Consider the following 24,662-nt stretch of genomic DNA (forward strand, 5'->3'; position numbering starts at 1 on the left):
AGAATATATACAGTGTCAAGTTCGCAAGATAAGCTTAGGACAATTCTGCGGTGTGTTTTTGCTTCCTCCCCTGCCCCTTGCCCCAGACAAACTACCAATTTAACATCACACGAGGAACACAAGGACTCAAGAGATGATTTACATTTGCTTAGAAGCAGCTCTTTCTCTGTGTGTTATATGCAAGTATGCAACAGTACATAAAAAGCATAGGTCAAGAAAGCAAATCCATGAAGCTAGAGACTGTGCAAGTCTACAAATGAAACCTGGGTATGTCCCCATACTGACCAACCACTTTCTGAAGTGTTTTGAGCTGATTTTGTCCTGAAGTCCTCACTAGCTGTTTGTTCATCCTGGGGTCAAAGGTCTGCAGAGTAAAAACTCAAGGGCTCATTTGCAGGTGGCTGCACAGTAAAGGTATCCATACAATGAAATGAGACACGTTATCTAGCTGCAGGTGACTCAGTTAATACCATTTGCAGGAACCACTCGAAATATTCCTGACTCATACCCTTGGAAAACTACCTGTAAGGAGAGGCATATGTTCATGCGAAAAAGTAGCTATGTGTTTGGGTGAATCAGGTCTCGTCCAAATTAAGTCAGGGTTAGTGACCAAAATCAGTTGCAAAAAGCTGTCAGAAGTGGTTTGGCAGGGAGTTTTCCTGTTGTGAAGCTCCCACCGTGTGACAACATATTAGTCAGGCTCAATGTAGCCTTCTTTCTGAACTAATCGTTTGAGTTAACTCAAAGCACATGCCTTTAAAACTATATTTATTTAAAAGCTGGTTTTAACTCTCCTCCTTACAAAGGGAAATTTGGAAAAGCACACATGAACCAGCGTAGCAAGGTAACAAGGGTTACACAAGTCCTCCTTGCGAATAGCAACTTTGAGAGCTATAAACTATTTCATTCATCTTAATGATTATTTAATCTTGGAAGCTGACAGTAAGTTCCTTGCCTCCAGCATATTGAAAACTGACAGAGAGAGGGCATTGTAATGAGAATTTAATAGCAAAATAAATAATACAGAAGCTACTTCACTGATTGCATTATTATCATCCTGCTGAAGTCAATAGGAAAGCTGTGCTCCCAACACCGGCGAGAGGAGCAGGGCTTCCCCCTGAGCACTGCACGTTTGCAACAGGGAGCACATGGCCTTGGACAAGCGACCAGCCCCGGCTGAGCCCAGAGTGGTGAGGCTGAAAAGGCTTTCCCTCAGCCAGCGCTCTCCTCACTGGCCGTGGGCGGACAGCAAATACCACTCCCAGACACTTTGCAGCCCCGGTCTCAAGGGCATGACTTATCATTTCACTACGAATCATTGAAATAAAAATAACTGCAAATTGAATCATTATCTCTCTGTCTCAGAGGGCACTGCCAAGCCTCCAGCGCCCAGCAGATGAAGAAAGCCTCTTTTCATGGTATCTGCCACCCTACCTTCCCCCTTGTTCTGAGCCTCTAGAGCTCTGTGACAGGTGAAAACTGTTTTGGCCTTCCAAGGCTCCTAACTTGCCTCTACCAGCTACCAAGCATCCAAGTTCTGTGGAGAGATCAGCACTAGTGACATTTATCTGCAAGCTCCATGGCAAAGTGTTCTGCACATTAAATTGCCCAAGACCACCAAAGCCAGTTTATCACAGTACTGTTTCCCTAACGTTAGTTGGGATTGACCTGCAGGACTGTTCCAGATTTATGATAACTCTTAACAAATAGAACTAGAACCTGGCACTATTACTAGAGAATATATTCTAGATCTCAGTTGATGGAATAAAAACCAGTATAATTCCCAGTACCAAGCCACGTAGGACTGACTGGTTTTGATTGCCTGCTGAGACTAATACAAAACAATGCATGCTCGTATGTTGGTATATTGCTTTTCAACAGCGACCACTCTTTCAAAGATGATATATGCTTTGCAACATATGTATTATCCTATCCATCTCTCTCCCTCATGTTTCCATTTATACTGAGTCTCATTTGTAGGTTTTGGACCAGAATTTGGTATTGGAAAAACTATTTTTTGTAACCACAATATTTTCACCACTTCTGTGGGGTCTTTAAATGCAGTCTTGAGGCCGTTGCAGAGTTTGACTTTTCCACCCCTTTGTCTCCATAATCGCCCTCATTTGTATGGATTTTCTCCTGACAATCTGTGAGGCAAGTACATGATCAGGCCACTTTTATTCACATGGACATGCTGCTCCTCTTTAAAAGTCTCTCAGCCTTCAGAGTCTTGAAGAGAGTGACCCATTCCAACCTCCTTCAACCAGAAGGATGCTGGCATTTGTTGGCAAAATCCAGTGAGGATTAGTCTGACCACCAAACTGCTGCACTAACAAACACTCTCTCTGCCTTATATCATCTCGAACATTTTAGTCTAGATTTCAAACTCTCCTCTGGAAAGAAGGGTAAGTCTCAAATACTAACAACGTGTGTTAAATACATATACCAAGAATATAATGTACTGGGTACATGGCAAAAAATATGCCTGATCACATATGGTGTCTGAAAAGTTAAAAAACAGACATTAACACTTACAAAACAAGAGCTCAATTAGAATAAAGGTTTACCAAACTTGACTTTTTCTAACATAATATAAAATCTAGCAATGTTATCTCTGACACACAAGTTAATTCTGTACTTCATTTTAGCACAGCAGCACAGTGTTCCTGACCTGCCAGCAGTGTGAATCCACCTGCCTCACAGCAACCCATCCCCGAAAAGACTGTACAGAGTCAGACAGCCCACCTTCCATTCTCCAGGGTATTTCTAAAAGACAAACCACTGGGGCCTGCTTAACATTCGGGTCTCCTGCAGCTGCTGGCACTGTGTTCCCTGTCGTGCATCTGCAACCCTCCCCGGGCCATCGGTTTCTTCAGAGTCGGACAGTCAAGGTCCCACCCAGAAAGAGAGATGCCCACAGCCTACTTTAGAAAACTCCTATTTAATTCCGCCCATAATTGGAACAGACAACGCTGGCACAGGCTAACCATACGGCTTGCAAATGCCCCATCACGACCCCAGCTGCGCTGAAGGGGCCGGACGCTCCCGCCTGCCCGCCGGTCCCACTCGTGTCCGCCCCCGCGCACACACCCTGCGGCTCTCCCGCTCCCCTTCCCGCCGCGGCAGCGGGAGCGACGCCTGGGAATCAGCCTGCGAACGGCAAAATAATCTTGTTTCCTCAAGAACATACTCGCATATACGAGCGCGTGTATATATGTGTGTGGGCATGTACGTGGCTCGCCAGCTTCGGGGGCTCGCAGGCGATGCCGGGGGCCGCGTGGCTTTGGGGAAACGCCGCGACCCCGGTGCAGCACCCCGGATCGGCGGTGGGTGGGAGAAGCAGCACTCGGCGAGGGGAGGGGGCGGCGGGGCCGCGCCAGCCCCTCGGTCCACGGCAGGAGGAGGAGATACCCCGAGCGGCAGCCCAATGGGAATTGTGGCGCTTCCCCTTCTCCCGTTTCCTCTCTCCACCCCCAGCCCCAGGCCGGGGAGGCGGGAGGCGGCAGCGCTGCAGCCCGGCCACCGGCGGGGCACGGGGCCAGCGGCAGCCCCGCACGGCCCCTTCTCCGCCTCCGCAGAAACACCTGCGGGGGGGAAGGATGCCGGGAGGTGGCCGCCCCCCTCCGCGGGAGCGCGGGCTGGCGCCGGAGCCGCCCCAACGAGAAGGAGGAGGAAGAGGAGAGGAAGAGAAAGGAGCAGGAGGGAAGTGGGGAAGTTGTGCCTTGCCGACCCCGCAGAGAGCCGGAGCCATGGGCCCGGCCGGGGGGGCGCGGGCCGCCCCCTCGCTGCTGCTCTCGCTGCTGCTCGGAGCCTCGGCCCCGCTCTGGCTGCGGGCGGAGACGCTGGGTGAGTCCGGGGCCGGGCGGGGAGGCTCGGCAGGCGCGGCCCCGGGGGCTCCCCGCGCCGGGGGCGAGCGGAGGGGTGCGGCGGGCTGCCCCCGCCGTCCTCGCCTCGCTGATCTGCGGGAGCGTAGCCCGAGCTGCTCTCAGGGCTGTATATAGCTGACCTGGTTAATCCTCGCCGGGTTTATCCCTGTGTCTGAGTAGCTGCGAGATTAAAGTGGTAACCAGCCTTACGGTAAATGTATACTACGACTTTCCTGATATTTGTTATTAGGACTTTTTTTCTTTTTTCTTTTATAATAAGTCAGATAAGCGGTGAAAAAGTCTCGGGAAAGTTGCGTGCAGGGGGAGGCCACCTGGGCGCCCGGCTGTGGCCGCGCCTCCCCGGCCCCGGCGGGAGCCCCGGGCGCGGCGGGCGGCGCTGGGTCAGCGGCAGCTCCGCGTCTGCTCCGGCGGCGGCCGGGGCCGGCAGCCCCCGTCCCACAGCGCGTACAGGCAGCTCTGCTCTCCCACTGCCTCGGGAGAAAGTGTAATGCCCGCACTCGCTCCGGGACAAAGTTTCGTAGGAATCTGGAGGGGATGTTACGAGCCTTTTTGTGGTAGTGTAGTTTGTTGCAAATAGAGTGCGGGTACCATTCTCTTTGCCCTGTGCTTCTAAGCTTCCTGTGTAAATTACGAGTACAGCTGACATCTCTGACCGCGGAGTTGCAGCCTCTTGGCTGTTGCATTGCGTGGCCTGGTGCATCCCTCTTAGAAGACTTCACTGGCAGCTACCGCTAAAATAACTAGTACTGGAAACTAAGCATCGTAATGAGCTTGACAATGCATTCAGATAACTTAGAAATCCCGTATTAATGTTCCGGCTTGGCTGCAAAGTCCAGAACCCAGCGCTGTGCATTAGCTCTATACAGGCATTGGCAAAAAGTACTTCGGCTGATTTATACCTGTTCTTCCCATAATCTGTTAGGAGAGATTTCTGATACGCATCTCTACAAAAGGGAGAAGTTGGTTTGAGTCGTGTTGCCACTTGCCAGCTTCTTGGTAGCTTTGCTGTTCTGTCCTCCATGTGCTGGGATTTCAATTTGATATGTTCCAGGAAACATATGTAGCAAGGAAAAAAACATTCCCTTAATCCCCTCTTTTCATCAGTGTGTTGAGGGGTTTTTTTTGTTTATTTTCTCTTTCACCAATGCTTATTCCTCACTTAATGGCACCATGGAGAAGAAAGAAATTTGGGGTGCAAGTGAGTAATAGTAAGTCTGCTGGCGTTTCAAGGGTTTTTTTGTGCATACAGTAACACAGTAGTACGTATGAATGTCCCATCTTGTGCATATTCCCAAATTAATTGGTGAAAGCACTTTTGTTTTATTCGTGTTAAAAATGTTTCTACTATCAAATCAACAGAATGGAAACCCAAGTACTGTTCTGCCTGGTTCTCTTTGGACCAAACTCAGATTTATAAGATAATCTGTCCAGTATCTAGAAAGCAGAAAAGATGCTGATTCTCCCCCCACACACACTTCATTTCTCCACGGGGGGAAGTTCTTCTGTGTTTGTTTATTACTATTACCCTATAAATTAAGGGCTAAGTGTTCTAAAGTCACACCAGTGGAGAAAGGAGATAAGGATAAGTGGATACAAACTTCCTGTTACACAAGCTTCTTGACTTGATTTAGAAGTTGTAATGGAGCAGGAGAAGTGCCAGAGTGAATCAAGCTCGAGTTTCAGATAATTCTGTATCTCGTCACCACTGGTGTTTCCCATCAGCTGGTTCAAAGAAAGATGCACTGGTTTGTGTATATTGATTTTGAAATATCCATTTTAAAAAATGAAGCATTATATTTTTCTGACTCCTCATGAGCTGACTTTACCTTCCTCTTAACTTTTTCTTGAGGGGTGCTGCAGAACAAGGATGAAAGGGCTGCTATATCTTCTGTTCTTTTACTTCAGTTTCAAATTAAGGAAAGATCTCTTTTTTTCGCTGTGGCTTGGTTATTTCACTTGGCTTGTATCTGAGTGTGGTTGTGTCGAGTCCAGGTGTCAGCACTCTCTCTGTTCTTGAAAATATGTTAAATGTGTGTGTTGTCCGAGTCATCTATGAATGTGGAATTTTGTTGTCCATAAAATGATGATAACCAAGGGAAACTATTTTAATTAAAAAAATATTTATAGGCTTCGTAGGTCTCACCTGAGCACAAATACTACATCTATGACTGTCCATGAGTAACATACAGCTTTGGGATTTATAATAAAAGGTGGTTCTTTTCTCTTTTTATTCTGCTGTGCACCAATCTTTTGGGGTTTCAGTCGCCAGTTCTTTACTGGCAAGTAAAAAATATGCCTTTTTCCCTGTCTGCCAGCCTCACCCAGCCATCCTGATATCTCCTCTAAAAATCTCCCCCAGCAGTTAAATCCCAAGGAAGAAGGGAGCCAAACCTGAACACATTATCTTTGCCTTTCACTATTCCTCGTTTTTTCTTCTGGTGTTGTTGAGCAAGACCTTGACCCATGTAATTGTGAGCAGCAGGAATCAGAGTTGAATCTGAGCCTTCCAGAGTTTTGACTCATTTTCTATCATATTTCTGGCCAGTAGAACTTCAAACTGACCCAAAGGTTGTTTGTTTGGAGGAAGGCATAAGAGGAATGGGGATTTCAATCTATTAAGTACAAGATTTAAGCCACCGCTTTTTGCTGTACCTCATTTGTTTTCACTTCAAATAAAACACAGCTATGAAACTGGTTCATGTGGGATTTGCAGATCAGCATCCAGGAGTGAGCTTTGCTTGCTGTATTCCTGGGTCTGTTGACAGTTGCACCCAACGCCCAGTCGGAAGAATCAATGGGGAGTAGACTTTTATATGTTTTGAGGAAAGGCTGTTATTCAATGTGACAACAGTGTATCCAGTAATTACTAGAGATTATGCCTGTTCTCAGGGGCTTGCACAAAACCCTTGCTGAAGAATACTGGTGTGATCATGCTAATCCACTTTGTATGCCCATTTCCAGCAGTTTGAAATGCAGATTGAGATGAGTCTTTCTTGTACCCAAACCCCCGCCCCCCCGCTTCAGTTTCTGAATATAAGTGATTGGTAAATTTTCAGTTTGTTTGCGTTTTGTCCTTATGTCTGTTTCCTTCCTTGGCTCCCTCTCTCTTGCCTTGGGAATGCTGACTAGAATTGCTAAAGAGGGAGGCAACAGTTTTCCAGTTGCAGTTCATAAGCAATGCAAGTACCCACCACAAGAAAACTGCAATGTTTTCAGTCACACAGACTTTGCTATAAATAGCTCTTCATAAGTACTTCTCTTTAGGTTATTGGGGGATGTATTTCCAACAAAATCAAAGACAGGGAGGGCAGCAGGAGTCTCTCTGACAATGCGGGGAAAAAAAGACGCGTTGGGAAAGTTGTTACTTGCATGGCTGTTGAATCATATTTCATGAAAATTATTGATTTGCATATGCAAAAATATATTAATTTATATTTATCAAAGATAAGTGTCACCTTTAGCCCACCTGAGTTACGTGGGTAGCACAGTAAAAATTAGCTTGAAAAAATACCAATTTGAGGACAGTCATGCTACTGTATAGAAATGCCTAAGGTACCTTTTCAAAACTAACTTAGATACCAGGACTGGTATAGTTTTGAAAGCCCATCTGAGCTCTCACACCACGCTGAGAAGTGTGGTCCTGTGTGGTGGCAGGCACTGAAGTCCTCAGCACAGACATCACTGTAGTTTGGGGCTGGCTGTATCGGATCAGATGCTCTCCTGTGGCATGTACTCATCAACATATGGGTTTGCACCATCTGCTAAGAATAAAACAAGCCAGACAAAATCAAAATAAAATCCTTCTGACTGGGTTCGGTGGAATGGTGTTGGATCCCAACTAACTGCAATAAAAAATATTAATAGCAATGCATAAGAATGAGCGCACAACTTCCCCAAAAGGTTTAATTAGTGTTACAACTGGGAGTGGGAAACTTCAAACTGGGACAAGCTAATAGTGATGCTTAAATAAAAAAAGGATAGTGGTTTGACTAGTTTTAAGAGTATACAGATACCTGCATTTTTGCTTTCAAAAGAAATTACAAACTATCTAATTAAACTGATTTTGGCCTGTGAAAATTGTGTGAGTGCTAAAGCCACAATTTTGAGGTTGGCTGTACGTTCTTACATAGAGAGAGGCTGCCAGTAGTTTTGGTTAGGATTGTTGATCCTGTATAATTAGGCCTGGAAGCTGAGTGTTTTGAGGAGAGGAAGCCTTTTGGTCTTTCATTGCCTCTCTCCCTGTTTCTTCTTTTGACACAGCCAGGACTTGCCTCTCAGAAGTTTCCTTCCAAGACATGAAGGCTTAGTTTGGTGATGGTGGTACTTTCTCATCATCTTTGAGGAAGATTTCCAGTCCCACTGGGACCATATTTGTTATTTCTGTTTCCCTGATGGGACGGGACTGCTGTCTGGTGGCAGCTCCATTCTGCTCCCCCACATGGGCACAAAGAAGGACGAGGGCACCCATGCTGTGCAGCATTTGCCCATCTCCAAAGAGCTTCAGTGAAGGGGTGTTCAAACCAACCATAACGAGGGGCAGGAGAATAAATGGGGAAAGCAGAGCAGGGCAGGGCTATAACCAGTCCCCAGGCCTTCCACAGGACCAGGGTGTTCACTTTTATATTTAGTATAATGCATTTCAGCCTGAGCTACATCTGTAATTAAATTAGTGTTCATCAGGCATTTAGTTAAGCTCTAAAACATTGTTTCTTCCTTCAGTTGCTGCAGAAACCTCATATCCATCGCAGTTTTATTCCATGATGTTTGAGTTTCTGGCACTTCCACCACAAATTGTTCAACAACATTGGATTTCAGTCTAATGCTTTGACATTAAAGTTGAAGTCATGTTGATGTCATCTTCCAGATGTTCATGTCTACTGAATAAAAATTTTGTTTGTTTGTTTTATTTCAAATTACAAAAACACATGGGGAATTCTGGATGTGATCCCTCATGCTATACAAAGGCCTGTGTGTGTCCTGTCAGAAATCAAACAAAACTTTTCTTCATGGAGTAGCAGCAGGGACTTCAAAAAGCTGGAAACATAGGTGGATTTCTTCACCCACTCTAACAGAATGGCTTTGTTACGTGCCTGAGCCTTGTTGTTGCAGCTGCACTAACTGTGAAGAAAGGAGATGTGTGGCTCCTGCCTGAAATTCACTCGTGTTTTGCCCTGGTGCCACACCAGTTCTGTGTTGGTATGTTGTTTTGATCTTAATAGTCAGCAATGCCTCACTTGTAAAATGAACTCACAACAACAACAAAAGTCCACACTTTGTCCTCCGGATCTGCAAAAATTCTATTTTAACTTGTAAAATAAATTCAGTTATCCTGTGGGTCACCCTCTGCTGGGATGTTTTAGCAGCGAGGTTTGTGGCTCACATTTGAGCTGTTGCCTTCCCTGTCGTGTCAGCTTCCTCCCAAAGGCAGGGGTTTGTATCAGCCCATGTTTCTTATGTCAGCATGCTACAGGGGAATTGAAGTTCAAATGCCTCTGAGCTCCTGAAGGCTTTTTGAGCGGTCGTGTTACTGTTTTCAAACCCAAGGAATCGGCACTTACTGATCTATGATTTTAGCACAGACAGAAGAGGCATTTTTAAACTCATGGTCCTTGCTAATGCTTGTGTTTTGAAAGTTAAACCACTATTTTTTAAGATGAAACTTAGTAGCTGTGTTTTGTAGGTGGAAAGCAAACTGAAACTATATCAAACCAAGCAGTTACACTGAGATATTCCCTCTTGGGCTGAGTGAAAAACTGTTCAGATCTTTCTACGTATCCTGTTTCAAAAGTTGAGAATGTGATTGTTTAATACTGCTGCTAATCAAAAAAATCTGGTCAGAATGGAATTACGGAGTTTCAGTATAAGTGGTGTACACAGGGTGGCAAAAAATATACTCTGCTGTTTTCCACATCCATAAGTAAATACCTTTTATGCAGTCTCATTAATGTGCCACAGAAGGCACAGAAATGATGCTGTGGGTCACATGTGGTGCCGCAACTAACACTGTAGTACTTAAGTAATGATGTAGCTGCTTTCCTTTCTTTTTTTTTTTTTTTTTTTTTAAATTTAAAACATCTTTCAGAGCAACTATATGTAACCACAATGAATTGGGAAGATCACAAAAGCTTATGGAGCTTCTGCATGTACCATTTTGTTTAGTACCTTGAGGATGAGTATCAAGTGCTTGTGGGACTGATAAAAGGCATTTCTTGCTTTCAATGCATGAGGTCTGAGTAGTTCTTCAGTTGTTTCTTCATCTTAGTTCAGAAAAATTTTGCTTCCATTTCTACTGGAGTTGCAAAAAACCATTTGTTGTTGGTTTGCAGTAACCATGAAGGAAATAGTTTCTTAGACACTGGGTTCACTGTGTCAAAAGACATGAAATTTTTTTTTCTGTGCTGATCAATGACAATTATTGTTTCCATCACAAACCAGTTTGTTTTCTCTTGAGATATTTGTTGATTTACACCTTGGGGATAATGGGGTGTTAGTATAATTCACTTTGAGAAAAGCAGCATCCTTTCTTACTAACAAATGACATATTCCAGCTAAGCATACAGGCGTAAAAGGTGGATGTGGGATTTTTCAAGTAAGTCAGGACAAGTTTGATTTCTAGAAAAAAAGACCATCCTCCATCATTGATAACTGTCTGACTCGCTCAACATGTAGCACACTAACAAGGTAATTGCATATTAAAATGAGGGGAGTGTGTGGTTTCATTCTATCATGTTCAGCCATTTCCTCTTGCCCAAATTAAAACTGTTTTGAAATCTTGCCTTCCCACCTGCTACTGTAACTGGAACAGCTCTGCTTCAGCCTCTCCTTACCCTGGTGTCTCTGAATTTCCTGTCCCTGTGGGTTTGTCAGTCCTTAGCACTGCTGTGAATATTCCTATTCCTGTGCAACCCAATATTCGAGTCTGGCCTTGAGCTTGCAGCATATGTTTCCCACACAGTCCAAATTTGGTGCAATATACTGTAAGTTAATCTCCAGTAAAGCACAGTGCAGAGAAAAACCTGGGAAGAAAACAGATGGAGAAAGTAGAGCAAACAATTTGCATACATATGATATGACTCTTAGTTAAGATTAGCATTTCCTACTTTGCCTGAAAAGCCCTTAATAAAAATCCGAAATTCCAACTTCATGTTTGCCTCAAGTCAGCAGAACTGGAGGAGATGCACTGATGGCAAAATGTCCCCCCAGCCTAGGGACAGCCCAGCACAGGGTGGGAGGGAGCTCCAGCCCTGTGTTGGTGACACATTTCTGGGATGCTGTGGGCAGAGGGGCAGGGAAGGAACTCCTGTCTGTGGTATATTTGCTCCTCATAGCTTTCATAGCTCTGAACCACCACCAGGGTCCTGAGTTGCTCTGCACAGGTGGCTGATAGAGGAATGGGGCCATCTTCCCATTTCTTTATAGTCCTTCACAGTTCTTTCTGAGCATGCAGGTACAAGAAGTACTTGGCAATGGAGTCGGTGCCTTCTCTGCACTTGAGGTGTATAATATGGACATGGCTCTCATAGTAATCATTTATTTATTTAGAAAACAAAAAATCCGTTTCCTTTTTGCAAAGATGGAACTCTTAGATTCCTCTGAAATTTCCATACATGTGTAGCTCCATTCTCATATCTGTCCAAACCTGCACAACGATAAGATGTTGAGGTGGTCAGTCACAGCAATATGTCACCTTCATAAAAGGAAAGCATTGAAAAATATTGAAATTAAGCCATGCAGTAAATAAGTAAGTTACAAATCTCTTTTGTTTCAGCAGCTAAAAGGCATAGAAGTTTTCTCACACCCACAAGCTCAAGAGTGCTGTATTTAGAGTGCTGAAAAGCAAATTCCAGTACTGAAGCTCGCTTCTCTGGCGGGCTACATTTGGGTATAGTGCCTAAGTCCTGGAAGCAGTGACTAAAACATACTTATTTTTGACATGTACTCTGGTACTGTCTGTCTTTCACAGATTGCAGTGGAACCAGATCGTGATTCACATTTGTGTTAGTCTAAGAAAGACTTTACTACTTGTTCAGGTTTCAAACCTGCATGCTGAGTGTAAAGTTCTGGCTTAGTGGACATGGCTTTGTGTTGATAGAAGAAGTTGCTTACAGGGGAGATATCTGCTTTCTTTTGACCTTTTAGCAGCTAAATAAATAAAATCTCAGATCTTGGTATATTTGTCTTTGAGAACTTCTGCAAAGATGAGAGATTTCTGGGGTAGTAAAGGCTGCCCAGGTCAGTTGTAGCAGTCCTGCAAAGTCACTGCCATGTAGCTGGAAAGGTTTCCCTGGCTACTCCCAGATGGCTGTGCTGCAATGGCTAAAACACTGAAACTTTGAAAAATGGTGATAGGGGTGTAAGCTACGTTGCTAGATAAGAGATTCAAAAGGCTTGTCAGGGTTTTTTTTTTTCCTTACCTGATGATGGCAATCCAACTGGTTACCAAAATAGCTTTTCATGTGTTTGAGGCAGAGCATCTCGTGAGGCTGGCTGCAGGGGACATCCCGAGGAAAGCCAGTTCCCAGCTGCAGTCTGAATGGCTGTGGGGGTGACTGCAGCTGGGCACGTGGTGGGAATTGGTGATTTATGGAACCCCCGCAGAACCAACTGGAGGTCATTTGCTTCTTTCTCATTTCTACTTTAAGAGGGACATTACAGTAAATAATCTCTGTGAAGAGGAGGGGAAAACATGCCGTGGTTTGTTTGGCCTCCTTCTCCTTTTGCATCCCTTTGAAGTTGGTAAGTAAATAATTTGGGCAATAAAATCAGCACTCCACAGTGTTCCTTTGTTTCTTCTGCTGCTCTACCTTCCCTTCCTGCTCCTAGCCCTCCTGCCAGCCACCACTTGGTTAACTTGGGCAGCAAAATCAGTGTCCTCAGGAACTGCTGCAGCACAGGGGATAAAATGTTTCCTGACTTCCTAATGGAGTTAAATTAAAATGCAACTCAAAGAAAATATTTATGTGCTATTTGTTTTTCCTTTTGCAATAGGGCATACTGTGATGTGGGAGACTTTTTCCCTTAAAAAGATATTAATACTAATTTGAAGGCCATGGAGGATGACGGTCACTTCTTTTCTTTTCTTTTTTTTTTTTTTTTCATTATGGACTTGCCTTAATTTTTAATGGTTTCTTTCATTATTTGAAAATAGGTTTTTTTTCTGTATCTACAAAATATTGTGAAGAACATAAAACTGGGCTTCTGAAAAAATCCTCCTGGGGATTTTGATACTTTTGAAGCAGAGCTCAGCCAGTTGCTTGGCTGGTGTAAATGGCATCTGCCCTGAATCCAGGGGCTTGTGAAATCCCCAAATGTGTGGCCATTTCTCCCTCTACCTCCCCCATGGTGCCTGTGGCTCTGGGCCCCAGCACTGCTGGGAAGGAGGGCTGGGGGTTCCCACCTACCCAGCAATGCACCAGGGCTGTGGTGTTGCCCTTTGTTTGAGCTCACTGCCAGGAAAAGCACAGAGCTCTGACATCTCACCATTCTCTGTGGAAGGGAAGGGTTTCCATCCTGCTTGTGTGGTGGTGTCTCTTCTCTTGTAATGGCACAGTAAAGAGCTGATGCTCTTGACCCAGGTTTGGCAGCAGAGAGGTTAGAGATGAAGCACTTAACTCTGCATTTTGCTCCATCACCTCAGAAAATAGTGAAGGTGTGTGAACCCATTTGTGTTTGCAGCATGCATGGTTCTGTTAATGATGAAGGTTAGAGTGGCTGAATGAAACCCTAAAGTGTTTTCAGACCACTGCAGTGGATTTGGATGGCATCTGGCAAGAAAACTTGGATTTTCTCTCTTCTGTCCCATGTGAGCAGAGAGGGCACAGGTTTGACTGGAAGGAGTTGATTTCTTTCTTAGATACTTATCTGTTCTTATGCATAACTCAAATCTTATTTTGAGCACAGATGCAAAACTCCTTGACTCAGTTATTATTGTACCTTTTAATAAGCTGGAGTTATTACTTCAGTGAAAGCAATATGGAAGGTAAGACAAATCTCTTTTCTCCTTGTGGGGCTTCTCATCAGAGCTCTCAGAGCCATAGCCTTGACTCCATGGCATTCTGCTCCCTTTGACTGTGCCCCTTTGCTGCAGTGGCTCTTCAGAAAATGCTGATTTTTTTGGGCTGGATTCAGAGTTGAGGTATTCAAATGCAGTTTTTTGCCCTCCTCTCAAATGAAGGAGTGGAAAGGAAGAAGGACAGGCCAAGACCTCCCAACAGCTCTGTTCCCTGTCCTCCGTGTGGAGTAGGGGAACTCGCTTTCTCCCAAGCACCACCATGCAGGTGACCTTCAAAAGGACGTCAAAGTGGGCGAGAGGAGACAGGGAGGGAAATGAAGTTGCTTTGGGGGGGCTTCATCCCAGTGGGAAGAGTGGGCAGCCAAGGTAGCAGTAGTCTGTAACCAGGGAGACCAAGCGGGAAAAGCCCCACTGGGCTGCTCCATGGAATGGAAGAGGGCAGGGAGCCGCGGGCTGGGTGCGTGATCACGCCTAGGAATAACACGTATTTAGCACTGGAGCGAGTCCAAGGCTGGTATGAATTGCTGCATGAGGGTGAATCAGAAGGATGAAAAAGGCAGCTGTTTGCTGCCAGGATATTGTAGCAATGCTTTGGAAAATGCTTTGATATCATACACTGTAACTGTTTTGTGGTTGGCCGAGTCAACATGTTTCTGAAAGGTGCAGCACATGAAAACTTTGTAGAGCACTTATTTGAGAAACTGTAGCCTTTTCCTATCACAGGAGGGAATGTGCTGTGTGGCTGCATGAAGGCACTGTGTGCCTCTACAGGTGTGTGCAGCCGAGGGGTGGAAAAGCCCAGGGAGCAGGGGAGTGAGACACCATGGCTCAGGTTGTGTGCTGGGGCTAGGAAGGGCTGGAAGGAGAGAGTCAGTGCAGTCAGGTGGTTCTGGGTGACCTGAAGGAGCCAGCATCATCTTAAGGATCAGGTGGTTCTGGGTGACAGGAGGGTACCTGAAGGAGCCAGCATCATCTTCAGGATCTCTGTGCTGGTTCTGGCACCACCACCAGAAAGCTCCACTGTCTGTCAGGGGCTGTGTCCCAGGCAGCTCAGAGGATGGGCCCAGAGCTTGTTTGTGGGCATTGATTTCATCACCTCTGTCCTTCCTGGGCAGGTTAGACACTGCACAGAGCCCTCCTGCCTGTGGGCCAGCAGCCACGGTCACACCTAGCCCGGACGCAGATGCTTGGAGCTACTTCTCCACCTTGTCCCACGTGTGTGTCTGAGGGTGGGACACCTGCCAGCCCCTTGGTGTCTCCTCTTGCCCTCTCCACAGCCACAAGTGCTGGTGTCTTCTGGTGGGGTCCCAGGATTGGCTTTACAGACATGCCCTGTGAGAGAGGGCGAGGTGTGAGTGGTGTGCCTGCTGCTGTGGCAGAAGGTGCCAGCTGTGGTTCTTTCTTTTTGGGGAGTTGTTTCCATCATCTGTTTTATCTCTGGTAAACAGCCTTAATTCCAGTGCTGTGTGATCTCTGGCACAACCTGCAGCTAGGCCAGCAGGTGGTCGCCCACGGTTCAGAGATCGTGATCTTGGTTTGGATTCAAGTGCCGATGGGAACCTGTTCTACAAAGCATGTTTGATGTGTTTTGAATAACTCCCAGTGCTGAGGAGAGATTTTATTAAATCTGAGTAGGTTTAGATTCTCTGGTTGTTTAGTACCTTGTGTCAAATGTGTTGCTTTGCTCCTGTCCAGCGAGAAGTGATGAAACCTGGATGTCTGAGGCAAGGCTGACAGCTTCTTGCCAAATGGGGTGATAGAAAACAGTTCTCAGAAGTAATGATAAGTGAAAATTTAGTGTCAGCAAGAAAGTCTGTGTCAAACTGACTGGTTAAATAAACATATTTCCATCCAGAAGAGCTGGGCCTATAGAAAAGTGTGTGACATCAGGTGTTTAAGCCATAGTTTTCATAAGGACAGGGAGTTGTGTTTTCAACTCAGTGTATTTTAAGTTTGGCCAACACATCTCTACTGCAAATCAAAATTTCCTGTGGAAAATAATAAGAACAAAACTAATGGAAATATCGTTCACATTTTTCATTTGATAATGTGACTAGGGATATACTTGAATTCCTTACAACTTGCCTCCTTTTCTGAGCCCTTGTTCTATAGTCGTGTTATATTTGTGAGTTTTTTACTAACATTTAGTCATTAATTTACTCTTTGACTTGTCAGATCCTGAGCTTTGTTCTACCTTCCCTCTATACCTTCTGACTCCTTCTTTTGGGTATGTTTTGCAGCAAATTTCAGTGTGCCAGAGCAAAGAAAAAACTTAATCTCGCTGAGAAACTCAGAATTCAGAGCTGCAGTCAGCTTTCTGTGTGAGAAGCAGTAGTGACTAGGACTTGGTCTGACATTTTTGGTCTTTGGACTTGGTTTTTGGACATTGCTTTGGTTCTTGTGGCAAACAATCTTTTATCATTAGCTTTTGTTTCATGGTCAGCAGGCAGAACTGAGGCAGCAAGGGGTGTTACAGGTGCAGGCTGATGCTGAGCCTTCCTCTGCCTGAGCTGGAGCATTTGGATGGCTGTGCTACACCAGTGAAAAGTCAGAAAATAGCATTTATGCTTTCTTAACTCAAAAGGTGTTCTGGTGTGAATGCTCTCTCTCAAAGACAGATTTAACAAAAAAAAAAAAAAAAAAAAAAAAAGGAGTTTCCCTGGGAGCAAGACCTTGTATAACCTCAACAGAGGAGGATGGCAGGCTGAGGTCTCTTCTGCATGGCTTTGCCTTTACACTTCCTGCAGAAATATAAGGCTCTGTGACCTGGACAGTCATCAGGGATTTATCATGATAGCAAGGTCTTTACAGTTTTTTGAGCAGCATTTTGCACCACAGTAGATCCTTGGCATTGTACAAAGGTGACAGAGGCCAGAACATAGCCCAGTAAGATGAAGTCTGTGACTTTCCATTTTAAGGAGTAGTGGTTTAAGTCATTGTGTAACTTTACTTTTGTTTTTCCCTTTCTTTCCTAATAAGGATATGTTGCAAATGAAGCTCAATATTGTAGTTTCTTTATTCCAGCTAAAATAAATTCTTACCGTTTGAAACATGCAGTTTAAATTAAAGGCCATGAGCAGTTCTTTTTTTACTATACAGCAGTTAGCTACACAGACATCAAGGTTGTTCTGTGTCCTGCTGGAAGTGATCTGGTTTTACACTGCCTAGATCTCTATGGACCCCTCTCTCCTCAGTAAGTTGACAGCTCATCTAGTATATGGTTCTTTATATCTTCTCTCATGTTGCCAAAAGTTTCCATTAAAAGGTGATTTGCTTGTGGAGCCAGCTTGCCTTTCATCTTGAGTATTTTCCTAGGCATCCTAAAGTCAACAGTGCTTGGTTAAAAGCCCTGAACGGCAGATGCTTTTCAAAGCGTGTGAAAAAGGAGATCTGAAAAAAAACCATATTGAATATGTTTCATGGTGATATGATTTTGGATCTATATCTCCTATTCACCTCTATTCCCAGCATGAACCTATGACAAAAATAAATACTAGGCAACAAAGCTGGTAGTAATGCCAAAGCTTCAAAATAAATGTGATTGCTTGTGAAAGAGCAGTTGAGTGAGTTGGATGAAATGGCAGTGTAATTATATGGTAGCAAGTCAAAGTTTGATAGCTTGGAGCTTATCTTAGCACAGCATGCCACTTCCCCCCTGCCCCTCTTGGTATGGCAACACTTCTTTTTCAACACTTCATTCCTAGTTTTTCCTTTTTAAAAAATCCTATCAAACCTTAAGTTTGTTGTTTCTAAGGATTTTGGAAGGAAATTCAGATGGTAATTAAAATGGCACGGACCAAAACCATTTAACCAAAATATCCCCAAAAGGAAAATTTTGAGTAGTTAAAGTGAACATTGGGAATTCCCAGCTCTGCAGGATTCTTTATTTTGTTAACGCTCCTTGGATTAGCTTCAGTTTTGCCAAGATAAAGGATAACAGAATGCAAGACTCTTATGGAAAGTGTGCCTGTGCCCTAAATGACCTGAAACTGAGGACTGTCTGTATGGATGTGTATATCACACTGTCACAAATATTTCCATTATTTGGAAGATTGAGCAGAACAAAACAGCTTAAGCTTTAGTATACAAATTTTAGTTACTTTTAAATATGCTTTTAAATAGTTCAGTAAAAATTGCTTCCTTTAGTAGTCAAGGTCTCTTATCTGATACCTGCTTCCTTCCCTCTCTATGGATGCTTCCTGTTTTCCATGTCAGTCCACACATCCCCCTATGTATTTCCATGTGCCTTTTCCTGTTGTCCTCTGATCTGCTGCAGCTGCTCCTCAGATGCCTCTCCACCAAGGAAAGGTTCCAAAGCCGAGCTGGCTCCTATGCAGTGCCGTGAAGACACACTTTGAGGCCCCCTACCCTCACCTCTCGAGCAAAGAGGCAGCAGCACGTGCATTTCTGGGCATGCTGCTGCAAAGTAGCCTGTGTACCCTTAACAGCACACACCCCACTGTGGAGGTCCCTCTTGTGCCTTCACCCTGTGCTGTTAGTATTGTGCAAGTGGCACAAGAAAAACAACAGGAAAATAAGATGTGTCAGGTCTGTGACAGTACCCAGTTCAATCATGTCTGTGCTTTCATGTATGACTCAGTTACCCTCTCTGAGATGGCTATTGCTGTGGAAATAGAATGCTGACTGATAACTGGAAAAAATTAAGGAAGTATCCTGCTCTTTACATGTGGGGTTACATCTTCATGGATTTAGTAGGGTTTGGCTATAAAGCACAAATCCAGAGAGACACTGTCTGTACATTATTGTCAAATACACCCCAGTTCCTGGGTGTTTCCAACCCTTCTTTCTACTGCTTTACAAGAGAAATGTGACTATATTTATTTCAGCTACCTATGCTCCAACAACAGCAGAACTGAGGTGTAATATTAGAAAATACTTATTTAAAAGGGAAAAGTGCACGAGACATGATTATGTAGCGAGTATTTTCTTGCATTTTTTAAATTGAGGAATACATTCTGTTTCTCTTCCTTTCTGCAGGGGATGGATGTGGGCACACAGTGATGTATCAAGACAGCGGGACGCTGGCATCCAAGAACTATCCTGGGACATACCCAAACTACACTCTTTGTGAAAAGAAAATCCAAGTGCCTCCAGGAAAACGCCTGATCTTGAAAATTGGAGACCTGGATATTGAATCACAGAAATGCGAGTCCAGCTACCTTACCATCCAGAGCTCCTCAACATTGCATGGTACGTAAGAGACGAGGCCGTGGTCGATGCACGAACTGGTGAAGGTGCGAGTAAAGGCAGCTTAGCAAAGTGCAAGAAACGTCAGCCCTTGTCCTCTCCTCTCCTCTCTGTATTCAGGTGTTTTGTTCTCTGTGTGGGAAGCCACTGTCCCACCGTGTGTAGTGCTGCCAGGCTGTGCTGCAGAGGGGCTGCTGGGGCTTGGGCACAGCACTCCTGAGGGCTCTGCCTTCACACCTGCAGAGCTGGACCATCACAGTTTTGGTACAGCAAGTCTGTAGGTCTCTATCAGCCCTGCTCCCTTCTTGTGTAGGGGAAGAGCTTCCTCACAGACTAGACAAAGATGAGAAGTTGGAATCAGTGATCCTGTGTGCCTCTATTCCTAGGCAGTCCATGGCCCAGAGGGGAGATAACCTCTACTATTGCTAGCTGTTAGCCACCTTACTAATGCACAGGCTTTAATACTTGGAGATATTAAATGCATACAGCCAGACTGGGCTCTTGTAAGAGATTTGCACAGGAAGATAAGCAAATAATCTGCTACAGCTGTGCACTTAAAACAATCATAATGGCAACAGGATTCTCCCCAGGGAGAGCATGAGGCCTTCCTCAAAATGGTTTTCCCAACCAGTTGTCACAGAACCTTTTGAACTGCACTTTCTAGAAAAGTCAAACTGATTTTCAAGTCATGCACCCTTTTTCAGAAATCCAATTTAAATTCAAAGCTGCAAGGAGATCTGCAATGTAGGAATAAACTCATGAATTGACAGTTCATAAAATTTTGCCTGCTGGGAGTGGGCTGTGTAGCCCTTCAGTCAGCTGAGGGTAAAGGTACTGTCCTGGACTTAACAAGCAGAATGGATTCAAGAGAAAAATGTGATGAAGATATGAGCTGCACGGAGCCTCTGCAGGTTTTCCACCTCGCTGCTTGGCTCAGAAAAGTATGTGTTTCTCCAAAGATGAGATCTCATAGGATATCTTAGTAGTAAGGAGGGTTGATTGCCTTTCATTTATCAGCATGATGGGCTTATCACTCATCTGGTAAGAGAAGATCTAGTGAGGTATTAAAGGCTTGCTGACAAAGGAAGGTAAGGGTAATGATTGTTCTCATGGGGGAGGTATTACATTTTGAAACAACCTTCAGTAAGAGTGGGCAGTGACATGCTGATATCTAAGCCTGCACAGAGCTTGATTTGAGGCATAAGGAGCATCTCTGTTCATGTGTGCTGGAATTGGTTTTAGTGTTATTTATTTCTTTCTTCACTGAGAATTGAGAAGGGGTGAGGCACTGGAGCAGGTTGCCCAGAGAAGTTGTGGAGCTCTGTCCTTGGAAGTGTTCAAGGCCAGGTTGGATGGGGACCTGACCAACCTAATCTAGTGGAAGGTCCCTGTCCATGTCAGGGAGGGTTGGAATTAGATGCTCTTTAAGTTCCCTTAGAACCCAAGCCATTCTATAGTTCTGTGATCTGTTTTGTGACTCAGTAATGAGTTGTGCTCACCTGAAGCGGCCTGTCTGTACTTGGCAGTAAGAAATAGGTGGTTATTATTGCATTAGCATCTCTTTGAATAATTTTTATTGATACTCTCTTGACATTTCTAATCTAAATCTTCTCGGAAACAGGGATAAATCAACATATTGTTTTTTGAAGTGAAAAATGAAGCTTGGATGTTGATTGAAATTCTGGCTCCTTACAGATCAGCCTGAAGGAATCTTCACATCATTTATACTGCAGTTATTCAGCCTATATAAGCACAGAATAGCTGTGTATTATGCAATCAAGTCCACATAATTAATTTTTTTAAAGTATACCCACACCCTTTTTCAGATCTGATTAGTAACGTCTGATGCATGTGGACTGTAATTTGCATTCTCAGTAGTGAACTGCACAATTAGCAGATTTTGGTCATATCTGATTAAACCAGTTTTACAGTTTAGGCAGACTTACCATCTGTAATGGTTTTTGTGGTCTGCAGCTCACTCTAGACTTTCCCACCAGCATACCTACAGAGTGTCTGTTCTACATTCAGGCAAATCCATGCAGAAAGGATGTGGAAATAGTTCTATAGGCATAAATTCTTTCTGTTGCTCATGTTTTAAAAGACACGTGAATTCTTAGGTGAGATTAGAGCTTCTCTTAAGTCATTTTTTCCAACAGTCTTGCTATAGCTTTGGGTTTCAATATGCATTTATTCAAGTGAAAGAAGCCCTGTGAATGAGCACTACTACATCCATTCAGTCTGTTAAGTCCTTTTAGACAGCTGTTTCTGAACTCAGATCTCCTCTTTGCAACCCTTCCCTCTTTCTTCATGAACATCTACAGGCTAACATCCTCTAACATCCTCCCTCTTGCTGAGGAGATACTGACCTTAGACATCAAAATTCTTTCAAGGGATGATGGAGATTTGAAAATATTTTGCAAGCACTGAAAACATCTGAGCAATTAAAAACTAATCTTGGTGTGTTTTCTGTATTTGACCTGGGTTTAAAAAGGAAAACCTAAAAAGCAAAGTATGAAAGACGACAATGTGAATGCTGCTCATGTTTCAAATTAGTCTGAGCAGCCTTTGCTCTTTATTTAGGAGGTTTGCAATTACAAGACAATAAGGTCCAAAGGGAAATATGTTTTAAATATCATGCTGATTTCTTCAGCTCTACAGAAGACAACAGCATGAATGTCAGTATGAATAAAAACATCTGTTGAGGAGTATATCTGAAGCTTGGAAAATTGGTCAGAGGCAAAATACTAGATTATGTACACAAATATAAAATTAGTGTGAAAAAGGCTCCAGATGATAAAGTATTGTTTTCCTTTCAGATTTCTTCCAGTCTTTACATATAACTGTGATTCATTCATCATTATAACCATCTGCAGGGATTCTTGCAATACAGCAAGGAGTAACTCAATTTGTCTTTGGGGTATTTATGTTCCATGCAGCAAAGGGAATCTGTTAAATACAAATGAAGGGATTAATTGATTTATCTTAGCAATGATGCTACTTTAGTAAGTTGGTGACTACAGATTAGAGCACCTACATGCAGATTTTATAAAAGTTCTGGACATTCCTTGAGTTCTGCAGATGGATAGAAGAGGATGATTCATTCCTAGAAAAGCATGCAGTTGTTGTATATGCTGATCTACTGAAAGTCCCTTTCTCAGTCCCAACTAAAAAACAAATGTGGCACTACAGTTCTTCTCATCTTGGATACTTCTCAGCTTTGATAGACCTGTGAGAGCAGCTGTTGAATTTATATTTCTCCAATATTGCAATTAAAAGATGATAGTTAAATAATCTTAATGAAGGTCTGGAACTGGAGTCACACAGGGTCTTGACAGTATATCTCTGAGTTACTACTCTGCAAATTTCTTTCTTTAGTGTTCACTGGAGAAAGGAACCTGTAGCAAGCCTTTTCTTTCAAGCTGTTAGCTCTGTATTCAGACGTAGCTGTGAAAATATTAATCATCAGTCAGCAAAGGGAGTCTAACACCCGTTTTGGTGAAACTGAGTCACCTTTGTCTGACAAACATTTAAATATTAGCACAGCTTTGCACATGTTGTCTCTATGAGAAATAAATAGATGATCGTGGTCTGTTTCAAAGGCAGAGTTTTTGACTGGATTAAAATATGGTGGTTTTTGTCCCACAGAAAATTAATATGAGCATAATCTCACAGTGCAGACAAGGTGCAGCCTTTACCGAAATGCTTTTCTTCTTGAGTTAATTGCATTATCTGAGCATATTAAAAATACTGAGCTGTGAAGTAGAGCTTCTGATTTTTTAATTAGTTAAAGGGATATGTGAAAACAAGATTAACCATGTCAGCCCTGTAGTTCTCAAGAAGAAAATTTGCACTACTTATGAAGGTGGATCATAGATGTTTCAAAAGTTTGACAGGAACTGCTTTTAGTCTGCTTCTTTTAATGTCTCTATCAAATTTCTGTACCTCTTTTGACCCCTTTTTTTGCTTTTTTTCTATCTCTTCCCCATCTAATGGCTCGGTATTTTTCCCCTTAATTTTGTGAGATGATCATCAGTCTTGACTGGAGAGAAAGCCAAAAGAAGAGATAAGTGCCTACTTACTTCCTCATTCACTTGCAGTCAGTAGGAGGTTGATGTGTTCCTCTGGGGTGGATGTCAGAGCTGCTGAGTGACTAGTAATAATTTGGAGAGTTAGTGCAGTTGACTTGTTCTTGCATAATTTACAGCTGGTAACTAATGTGAAATAGAGAATTTACTGAAAATGCTTTCTTCTCCCCACACCCCATCACTAAAGGTACAGAGTGCCTCCGGATGCCTCCTACCTGTCATTATGACTTGGGGGGATTCATCAAACCAGTTGCTCCTTATTATGTATTGAAATAAATATCTTGTTTGAATAAAGGGTGTGTCCAGATTTCTTTTTCATCCCTCAAAGGAAACTTGTTATTACTGTATTGTTTCTGGTATTTCAGGAAACCCAGAGAAATGCCCAGACAAGTTCTTGCTGAAGATCAAGTTGAGCAGTTTCTTAACAGTCAAAATACTTTTAACAGTTGGGTTTCACCTGAGTGGTTGCAGTATCCTGAGTTTTCAGCTTTGGAAAGATTGATGCAACAAGGAATTGTCAGCATTTTGTTTTATCAGATGGACCATTTTTCCTGTTAGCTGCATACAGTGTGTTAGTCTCTGTTTTTTGTTAAGCTACAGTTCTTCACTTGTGATTCCTAGTTGTTGCTGTGTTTCTGTCTTTGGATTTGGCTGAAACCACAACCATGTCAGAAGAGGCAATCTCACCTGAGGTCAAGCAGGCAGACCAGCCTGTGCAGGTGGCGCAGATGCTCCATTTTAAAGTTGTGATTACTTCCCCAACCTAACTCAGATGGCTTTTTCTTTCCTTTATTGCAGTCTTTGGCAACCCTTTGGAAACATTAACCGAAAGTTGTATTTGTTTTTCCTGAAACAAGAAATGCTTACCACTCAGCCTGAGGTCAGACTGTGTAGCAGAGAGTTAAATGTTGAATAACCAGGCTGTCTCATCCTGACTGTTCTGTCATCTTGTATTTGCACCCTGCACCCTGCAAGGGAGGACACAGAGCAGCACTTTGTGTCCTTGCAGGGTCCTGCTGGTTCCCACTGTGCATGTGCATGTCAGGGTTGGAGCAAAGAGGACCTCCCTTGGTAAGGGGGAGAGGAAGAGTTACTGCTTATCAAAGTATTTGTGTGAATGTGGGATGGAGATGGATTTTGAGACGGAAGGCATTTTCGTACAACAGATCCTTGCTGGTTTTGTCAACTATTTGTGAAAGACTTGCACTCTGGATGAGTTTTTAGGTCTGAAGTGAAACAAGTGTAATCTGTGTTCATCTTATCCCCTGTCCTTCCCCAGCTACTGAGGTCATTCCAAATTGATTTATTTGAGAAAAGGCTACAATTTAAAACATTGTTTTCCCAAACAAATGCATTAAGACACGGTAATCGTTTAGGGGCACATCCATGGATTGTTGCTGCATCTTGCCTGCCAGCCACGGCTTACTCTGCAAGTAAAGACTGAAAAAAGGGAGTAGATTCTCTGTTGAA

General features: G+C 43.6%; 1 protein-coding gene across 1 annotated transcript in view; it reads left to right on the forward strand.

Moving 5' to 3' along the window:
• Positions 1-3,427: 3,427 nt before the first annotated feature.
• Positions 3,428-24,662, forward strand: part of DCBLD1 (discoidin, CUB and LCCL domain containing 1) — a gene marked incomplete at its 5' end in the record, with an annotated part of 46,205 nt that continues 24,970 nt past the window's right edge. The window contains 3 exon segments of the mRNA XM_084202522.1: positions 3,428-3,589; positions 3,591-3,846; positions 18,898-19,110. Of these exon segments, the coding sequence (XP_084058648.1) occupies positions 3,428-3,589; positions 3,591-3,846; positions 18,898-19,110 (631 nt within the window).

The sequence above is a fragment of the Fringilla coelebs genome (genome assembly GCF_963513975.1).
Source record: "Fringilla coelebs genome assembly, chromosome: 3".
NCBI lineage: Eukaryota > Metazoa > Chordata > Aves > Passeriformes > Fringillidae > Fringilla > Fringilla coelebs.